The sequence below is a fragment of the Oncorhynchus tshawytscha genome, linkage group LG06 (assembly GCF_018296145.1).
Source record: "Oncorhynchus tshawytscha isolate Ot180627B linkage group LG06, Otsh_v2.0, whole genome shotgun sequence".
NCBI classification, from domain to species: domain Eukaryota; kingdom Metazoa; phylum Chordata; class Actinopteri; order Salmoniformes; family Salmonidae; genus Oncorhynchus; species Oncorhynchus tshawytscha.
Genome location: NC_056434.1, coordinates 19,416,846 through 19,426,201, shown reverse-complemented (window position 1 = coordinate 19,426,201; position 9,356 = coordinate 19,416,846). Strand labels below are relative to the sequence as shown.

Here is a 9,356-nt window from a genome sequence, read left to right as displayed (position 1 = left end):
TCATTTGTCTTATTTAGCCAATCACCATTTTGATGCAAGTTCAATAGACCAACCAAAACTAAAATGTTTGACAATTATGTGCACAGCTATAGCAGATTCTTGTCAGGAAGTCTTGCATGAAAGCATCTTTACGTGGCTAAATCTACATAGCTTCTAGAAGCTGTTCAGGCACTACATGAAAAATGATAGCCACTCTGGTTCCTCAAGCAACAGAACATTTATTCATTTTCAAAGGACAAAAACAGCAATTTGACAAAATTTAATCTGGATTTATTTATTTCTGACAAGTGAAAAAGGCCATTCCAGTCAGTCACAAACACCTCAGTCCTCTGAGCAGCACCCACCGTTCAGCATTCACAGGCCATTTCTTTTTTACTTCTCTACACAAGTCAAAGGGCTGAATGAAGTGGAGCTGTTCCCAGAAATCTGACAAACCAAGCACACAAAGCCAGCTGGGTTCAACACAAAGTCTGCACCACAGCAGACCTTGTTAAAACAGACCCACTACTGTGGTGGGCAGATAGAGTGACAACTGGAACGAAAGTCTTGACAATACTGTTTTGTTCTCAACACGTATTCTGATATAGGATTCTTTGGCTTGGCCGGGTTCACAGTTATGAAAACAAAAACGTGTTCCTCAATTCTTCCCCATGAGAGAAACTAGGTTTACAGATGAAAGTGGTGGTAAAATAAACCTTACCTAACCTCTTCAGGGAACTGTTTCACCCACACAAACACATAGCCATGGCCTGTGACAAACTGAAGAATTGGGTACCTGGCACTGAATTTAAGGGGACGGTTACAGAGAGTAGACTAGTTTAGAGAGTGATTGAAAAGTGACATAATTGCAGAAAATCTTTTTTCATGAAAATGAATTCATGACTTGTAATAAAAATAAACATTATAGAAGATATCCATTTGTTAAACTATCCTTTAGTGAAAGGAGAATGTCCACAAGTATGGCTGCTGTTCACAAGGTCGGCAAACCAAACCTGTACGTGAGGCGTTGTCACAGAAGTTTGTGTGGCATCGTGCCAGCCTCAGCCACTACCGTTAACACCTTCCCTGCCATATGTTTGGGCTTTGATAAGGTGTGGCTGACAGAGTAGGATAATGTTCATATACGAGCCCTTTCCCTCTGTAGTCTGGAATTGTAGGCACGGGACACAGTATTCCATGCATCCATATATCGATCCATGCACATAGCGATGCATTTCTGCAATAAACAAAAATATCAGTCAGCATTACCACTGCATAATATTTGCATTTTATGATGTCTAACATACCTCAAACATGTCTCAAATGACAATTCACTGACTCAAATTAGGGGTCACAAATCAACCATATCCTGTCATAATAATCTGCAAATAAATAAACCGGCATACCTGTTCAGAGTTATCCAACGTGCCTCCTGGTTTGCCTATGCATTTCTTGAAGCATTTGTCTGTCATCCTCTACAACAAAGGAGAAAGATACGATTTAACCCACCACCACTCACCTCAGGCTCCACGACTTGACAGGCAATTTAACTAACGTTACATTGAGAGTAGGCCTGGCCTACAGACCAAATATGCCGTTTGTAGTTAACTATATACATGGAATAAAATATTTACATGGCTTGCTAACAAAGAGCGAGCATTCATTCATTCGACAGGCTAAGGTAGCTAGTTAGCTAACTAACGTTAGCCAGCTTGTAGCTATAAGGCCTATTGTATTCGTAGCTTACTAACTAGTTGTAAGGTGGCAGTAACTTATTGCTTTCACATCAGCTTTTTCAACCTGCTACGCAACAATTAGTTAACCAGTCAACTAGCTGTCCGGTGTCTAGTTACCTAGTATAGCAAATTACCTGCAAGAGCTCTTGCGCATTAGCCACCGCAATCTGGACCTTCACTTGCTCCATGATTGTCCCGGTGTCCATTTTACCGGACCCAGCACCTGATGAAAAGTCGGAACCAAATCCGTCCATAACTAATTGTGATAGCTAATATTAAAACTTTAAGAAATTAAACTGTAGCTACCTAACTACACGTGTAGCTCTTGCAACCACTTCGACAAGTTGCCCTTGAAACAAGATAATTCGATCACGTGACTTCCTGTAATTGTGATTCCAACATGGGAGATGTAGTTTTCAGTTTCCTAGCCAGTTCAGGTCAGAAAGTGCCTGTTCACAGACAGGGTTTAGATTAATCCAGGAGTAGGACTTAATGTGTACAGTCGTGGCAAAAAATTGAGAATGACACAAATATTCATTTTCACAAAGTCTGCTGCCTCAGTGTCTTTAGATATTTTTGTCAGATGTTACTATGGAATAATGAAGTATAATTACAAGCATTTCATAAGTGTCAAAGGCTTTTATTGACAATTACATGAAGTTGATGCAAAAACTCAATATTTGCAGTGTTGATCCTTTTTCAAGACCTCTGCAATCCACCCTGGCATGCTGTCAATTAAACGTCTGGGCCACATCCTGACTGATAGCAGAGCATTCTTGCTTAATCAATGCTTGGAGTTTGTCAGAATTTGTGGGTTTTTGTGTGTCCACCCGCCTCTTGAGGATTGACCACAAGTTCTCAATGGGATTAAGGTCTGGGGAGTTTCCTGGCCATGGACCCAAAATATCAATGTTTTGTTCCCCAAGCCACTTAGTTATCACCTTTTTCTTATGGAATGGTGCTCCATCATGCTGGAAAAGGCATTGTTCATCACCAAACTGTTCCTGGATGGTTGGGAGAAGTTGCTCTCGGAGGATGTGTTGGTACCATTCTTTATTCATGGCTGTGTTCTTTGGCAAAATTATGAGTGAGCCCACTTCCTTGGCTGAGAAGCAACCCCACACATGAATGGTCTCAGGATGCTTTACTGTTGACATGACACAGGACTGATGGTAGCGCTCACCTCGTCTTCTCTGGACAAACTTTTTTCTGGATGCCCCAAACAATCGGAAAGGGGATTCATCAGAGAAAATGACGTTACCCCAGTCCTAAGAAGTCTTTTGCAGAATATCAGTCTGTCCCTGATGTTTTTCCTGTAGAGAAGTGGCTTCTTTTCTGCCCTTCTTGACACCAGGCCATCCTACAAAAGTATTTGCCTCACTGTGCGTGCAAATGCACTCACACCTGCCTACTGCCATTCCTGAGCAAGCTCTGTACTGGTGGTGCCCCGATCCCGCAGCTGAATCAACTTTAGGAGACGGTCGTGGCACTTGCTGGACTTTCTTGGGCACCCTGAAGACTTCTTCACAACAATTGAACCGCTCTCCTTGAAGTTCTTGATGATCCGATAAATGGTTGATTTGGGTGCAATCTTACTGGCAGCAATATCCTTGCCTGTAAAGTGTAAAGCCCTTTTTGTGCAAAGCAATGATGACGGCAAGTGTTTCCTTGCAGGTAACCATGGTTGACAGTGGAAGAACAATGATTCCAAGCACCACCCTCCTTTTGAAGCTTCCAGTCTGTTATTCAAACTCAATCAGCATGACAGAGTGATCTCCAGCCTTGTCCTCGTCAACACTCACACCTGTGTTAACGAGAGAATCCCTGACATGATGTCAGCTGTTCATTTTGTGGCAGGGCTGAAAAGCAGTGGAATTTTTGGGGGGGATTCAAATCAAATCAAATCAAATGTATTTATATAGCCCTTCGTACATCAGCTGATATCTCAAAGTGCTGTACAGAAACCCAGCCTAAAACCCCAAACAGCAAGCAATGCAGGTGTAGAAGCACGGTGGCTAGGAAAAACTCCCTAGAAAGGCCAAAACCTAGGAAGAAACCTAGAGAGGAACCAGGCTATGTGGGGTGGCCAGCCCTCTTCTGACTGTGCCGGGTGGAGATTATAACAGAACATTGCCAAGATGTTCAAGTGTTCCTAAATGACAAGCATGGTCCAATAATAATAAGGCAGAACAGTTGAAACTGAAGCAGCAGCAAGTCCAGGTGGACTGGGGACAGCAAGGAGTCATCATGTCAGGTAGTCCTGAGGCATGGTCCTAGGGCTCAGGTCCTCCGAGAGAGAGAAAGAAAGAGAGAGAGAAAGAGAGAATTAGAGAGAGCACACTTAAATTCACACAGGACACGGAATAGGACAGGAGAAGTACTCCAGATATAACAAACTGACCCTAGCCCCCCGACACATAAACTACTGCAGCATAAATACTGGCGGCTGAGACAGGAGGGGTCAGGAGACACTGTGGCCCCATCCGAGGACACCCCGGACAGGGCCAAACAGGAAGGATATAACCCCACCCACTTTGCCAAAGCACAGCCCCCACACCACTAGAGGGATATCTTCAACCACCAACTTACCATCCTGAGACAAGGCTGAGTATAGCCCACAAAGATCTCCGCCACGGCACAACCCAAGGGGGGTGGGGGGGCGCAACCCAACCCAGACAGGATGATCACATCAGTGACTCAACCCACTCAGGTGACGCACCCCTCCCAGGGACGGTATGAGAGAGCCCAAGTAAAGCCAGTGACTCAGCCCCTGTAATAGGGTTAGAGGCAGAGAATCCCATTGGAAAGAGGGGAACTGGCCAGGCAGAGACAGCAAGGGCGGTTCGTAGCTCCAGAGCCTTTCCGTTCACCTTCCCACTCCTGGGCCAGACTACACTCAATCATATGACCCACTGAAGAGATGAGTCTTCAGTAAAGACTTAAAGGTTGAGACCGAGTTTGCGTCTCTGACATGGGTAGGCAGACCGTTCCATAAAAATGGAGCTCTATAGGAGAAAGCCCTGCCTCCAGCTGTTTGCTTAGGAATTCTAGGGACAATTAGGAGGCCTGCGTCTTGTGACCGTAGCGTACGTGTAGATATGTACGGCAGGACCAAATCAGAGAGATAGGTAGGAGCAAGTCCATGTAATGCTTTGTAGGTTAGCAGTAAAACCTTGAAATCAGCCCTTGCTTTGACAGGAAGCCAGTGTAGGGAGGCTAGCACTGGAGTAATATGATCCAATTTTTTGGTTCTAGTCAGAATTCTAGCAGCCGTATTTAGCACTAACTGAAGTTTATTTAGTGCTTTATCCGGGTAGCTGGAAAGTAGAGCATTGCAGTAGTCTAACCTAGAAGTGACAAAAGCATGGATTAATTTTTCTGCATCATTTTTGGGCAGAAAGTTTCTGATTTTTGCAATGTTACGTAGATGGAAAAAAGCTGTCCTTGAAATGGTCTTGATATGTTCTTCAAAAGAGAGATCAGGGTCCAGAGTAACGCCGAGGTCCTTCACAGTTTTATTTGAGACGACTGTACAACCTGTCACGTTCTGACCTTTATTTCCTTTGTTTTGTATTTAGTTAGTATGGTCAGGGCGTGAGTTGGGTGGGCAGTCTATGTTTGTTTTTCTATGATTTGGGTATTTCTATGTTTCGGCCTAGTATGGTTCTCAATCAGAGGCAGGTGTCATTAGTTGTCTCTGATTGAGAATCATACTTAGGTAGCCTGGGTTTCACTGTGTTTGTGGGTGAACAGATGAGGCATAAGGACAGTGTTTAAATCTTAAGAAGTTTGACGTTAAGACTTTGACACCTCACCAGTATCATGTTGTATTTCTCTTTGTGCAAACAAGAAAAATAGAAATATACAAAATACATTTTTTTTTCCTGTCTCTGTGTTTGCACCAGATAGGACTGTTTAGGTTTTCACACGTTTCTTGTTTTTGTAGTTAGTTGTTCATGTGCACATTTATGTATTAAGAACCATGGACACTTACCACGCCGCATATTGGTCCTCTGATCCTTTTCGCCTCCTCTTCGGAAGACGACTGTACAACCATTAAGATTAATTGTCAGATTCAACAGAAGATCTCTTTGTTTCTTGGGACCTAGAACAAGCATCTCTGTTTTGTCCGAGTTTAAAAGTAGAAAGTTTGCAGCCATCCACTTCCTTATGTCTGAAACACACGCTTCTAGCGAGGGCAATTTTGGGGCTTCACCATGTTTCATTGAAATGTACAGCTGTGTGTCATCCGCATAGCAGTGAAAGTTAACATTATGTTTTCGAATGACATCCCCAAGAGGTAAAATATATAGTGAAAACAATAGTGGTCCTAAAACCGAACCTTGAGGAAATCAACCTACAGTTGATTTGTCAGAGGACAAACCATTCACAGAGACAAACTGATATCTTTCCGACAGATAAGATCTAAACCAGGCCAGAACTTGTCCGTGTAGACCAATTTGGGTTTCCAATCTCTCCAAAAGAATGTGGTGATCGATGGTATCAAAAGCAGCACTAAGGTCTAGGAGCACGAGGACAGATGCAGAGCCTCGGTCTGATGCCATTAAAAGATCATTGACCACCTTCACAAGTGCAGTCTCAGTGCTATGATGGGGTCTCAAACCAGACTGAAGCATTTCGTATACATTGTTTGTCTTCAGGAAGGAAGGAGAGGCTTTATTACTGTTTGGTACACATCCGGTTGCACAACAGCCTTTTCTAAAATTTTTGAGAGGAATGGAAGATTCGATATAGGCCGATAGTTTTTTATATTTTCTGGGTCAAGGTTTGGCTTTTTCAAGAGAGGCTTTATTACTGCCACTTTTAGTGAGTTTGGTACACATCCGGTGGATAGAGAGCCGTTTATTATGTTCAACATAGGAGGGCCAAGCACAGGAAGCAGCTCTTTCAGTAGTTTAGTTGGAATAGGGTCCAGTATGCAGCTTGAAGGTTTAGTATGCAGCATTGATTATTTTCATCATTGTGTCAAGAGATATAGTACTAAAACACTTGAGCGTCTCTCTTGATCCTAGGTCCTGGCAGAGTTGTGCAGACTTAGGACAACTGAGCTTTGAAGGAATACGCAGATTTAAAGAGGAGTCCGTAATTTGCTTTCTAATAATCATGATCTTTTCCTCAAAGAAGTTAATGAATTTATCACTGCTAAAGTGAAAGCCATCCTCTCTTGGGGAATGCTGCTTTTTAGTTAGCTTTGCGACAGTATCAAAAAGGAATTTTTCCTCAATTAAGTTAGAAAAATAGAATGATCGAGCAGCAGTAAGGGCTCTTCGGTACTGCGCGGTGCTGTCTTTCCAAGCTAGTCGGAAGACTTCCAGTTTGGTGTGGCGCCATTTCCGTTCCAATTTTCTGGAAGCTTGCTTCAGAGCTCGGGTATTTTCTGTGTACCAGGGAGCTAGTTTCTTATGAGAAATGTTTTTAGTTTTTAGGGGTGCAACTGCATCTAGGGTATTGCGCAAGGTTAAATTGAGTTCCTCAGTTAGGTGGTTAACTGATTTTTGTCCTCTGGCGTCCTTGGATAGACAGAGGGAATCTGGAAGGACATCAAGGAATCTTTGTGTTGTCTGTGAATTTATAGCACGACTTTTGATGTTCCTGTTCTGAGCAGATTATTTGTTGCAATTGCAAACGTAATAAAATGGTCTGTCCAGGATTATGAGGAAAAACATTAAGATCCACCACATTTATTCCATGGGACAAAACTAGGTCCAGCGTATGACTGTGACAGTGAGTGGGTCCAGAGACATGTTGGACAAAACCCACTGAGTCGATGATGGCTCTGAAAGCCTTTTGGAGTGGGTCTGTGGACTTTTCCATGTGAATATTAAAGTCACCAAAGATTAGAATATTATCTGCTATGACTACAAGGTCCGATAGGAATTCAGGGAACTCAGTGAGAAACGCTGTATATGGCCCAGGAGGCCTGTAAACAGTAGCTATAAAAAGTGATTGAGTAGGCTGCATAGATTTCATGACTAGAAGCTCAAAAGACGAAAACGTCATTTTTTTTTTTGTAAATTGAAATTTGCTATCGTAAATGTTAGCAACCCCTCCGCCTTTGCGGGATGCACGGGGGATATGGTCACTAGTGTAGCCAGGAGGTGAGGCCTCATTTAAAACAGTAAATTCATCAGGCTTAAGCCATGTTTCAGTCAGGCCAATCACATCAAGATTATGATCAGTGATTAGTTCATTGACTATAATTGCCTTTGAAGTAAGGGATCTAACATTAAGTAGCCCTATTTTGAGATGTGAGGTATCATGATCTCTTTCAGTAATGACAGGAATGGAGGTGGTCTTTATCCTAGTGAGATTGCTAAGGCGAACACCGCCATGTTTAGTTTTGCCCAACCTAGGTCGAGGCACAGACACGGTCTCAATGGTGATAGCTGAGCTGACTACACTGACTGTGCTAGTGGCAGACTCCACTATGCTGGCAGGCTGGCTAACAGCCTGCTGCCTGGCCTGCACCCTATTTCATTGTGGAGCTAGAGGAGTTAGAGCCCTGTCTATGTTGGTAGATAAGATGAGAGCACCCCTCCAGCTAGGATGGAGTCCGTCACTCCTCAGCAGGTCAGGCTTGGTCCTGTTTGTGGGTGAGTCCCAGAAAGAGGGCCAATTATCTACAAATTCTATCTTTTGGGAGGGGCAGAAAACAGTTTTCAACCAGCGATTGAGTTGTGAGACTCTGCTGTAGAGCTCATCACTCCCTAACTGGGAGGGGGCCAGAGACAATTACTCGATGCCGACACATCTTTCTAGCTGATATGCACGCAGAAGCTATGTTGCGCTTGGTGATCTCTGACTGTTTCATCCTAACATCGTTGGTGCCGACGTGGATAACAATATCTCTATACTCTCTACACTCGCCAGTTTTAGCTTTAGCCAGCACCATCTTCAGATTAGCCTTAACGTCGGTAGCCCTGCCCCCGGGTAAACAGTGTATGATCGCTGGATGATTCGCTTTAAGTCTAATGCTGCGGGTAATGGAGTCGCCAATGACTAGAGTTTTCAATTTGTCAGAGCTAATGGTGGGAAGCTTCGGCGTCTCAGACCCCGTAACGGGAGGAGTAGAGACCAGAGAAGACTCGGCCTCTGACTCCGACCCGCTGCTTAATGGGGAAAACCGGTTGAAAGTTTCTGTCGGCTGAATGAGCGACACCGGTTGAGCGTTCCTACAGCATTTCCTTCCAGAAACCGTGAGAAAGTTGTCCGGCTGCGGGGACTGTGTCAGGGGATTTATACTACTATCTGTACTTACTGGTGGCACAGACGCTGTTTCATCCTTTCCTACACTGAAATTACCCTTGCCTAACGATTGCGTCTGAAGCTGGGCTTGCAGCACAGCTATCCTCGCCGTAAGGCGAGTACAGCGGCTGCAATTAGAAGGCATCATGTTAATGTTACTACTTAGCTTCGGCTGTTGGAGGTCCTGACGAATCGTGTCCAGATAAAGCGTCCGGAGTGAAAAAGTTGAAAAAGTTGAGGAAAAAATAAATAAATATATGAACGGTAATTAAAAAGTGAAAACCGTAAAGTTGTCAGGTAGCAAAACAGGTTGGCAACAAAACGCACAGCAACTCGAAAACAAGCCTGCAAGTTGTGACCGTTTAGTCACTTCAT

General features: G+C 43.7%; 1 protein-coding gene across 1 annotated transcript; it reads right to left on the bottom strand.

Moving 5' to 3' along the window:
- Positions 1 to 201: 201 nt before the first annotated feature.
- Positions 202 to 2,100, bottom strand: LOC112252217 (mitochondrial import inner membrane translocase subunit Tim13). Its single transcript, XM_024423257.2, has 3 exons — positions 1,850 to 2,100; positions 1,386 to 1,454; positions 202 to 1,216 (listed from the first exon to the last, which is right to left on the bottom strand). Exons 1-3 carry the CDS (start codon positions 1,967 to 1,969, stop codon positions 1,118 to 1,120), a joined length of 288 nt encoding a protein of 95 aa, XP_024279025.1. The 5' UTR covers positions 1,970 to 2,100; the 3' UTR covers positions 202 to 1,117.
- Between the last annotated feature and the right edge of the window lie 7,256 nt (positions 2,101 to 9,356).

Bases quoted from the DNA above. Each gene is read 5' to 3' on its own strand.
- LOC112252217 (XM_024423257.2), bottom strand. From the start codon at position 1,969: ATGGACGGATTTGGTTCCGACTTTTCATCAGGTGCTGGGTCCGGTAAA. The intron at 1,455-1,849 runs GTAATTTGCTAT...CCTTTGTTGTAG, and splicing joins ATGCGCAAGAGCTCTTGCAG to AGGATGACAGACAAATGCTT. The intron at 1,217-1,385 runs GTATGCCGGTTT...TGTTTATTGCAG, and splicing joins CGTTGGATAACTCTGAACAG to AAATGCATCGCTATGTGCAT.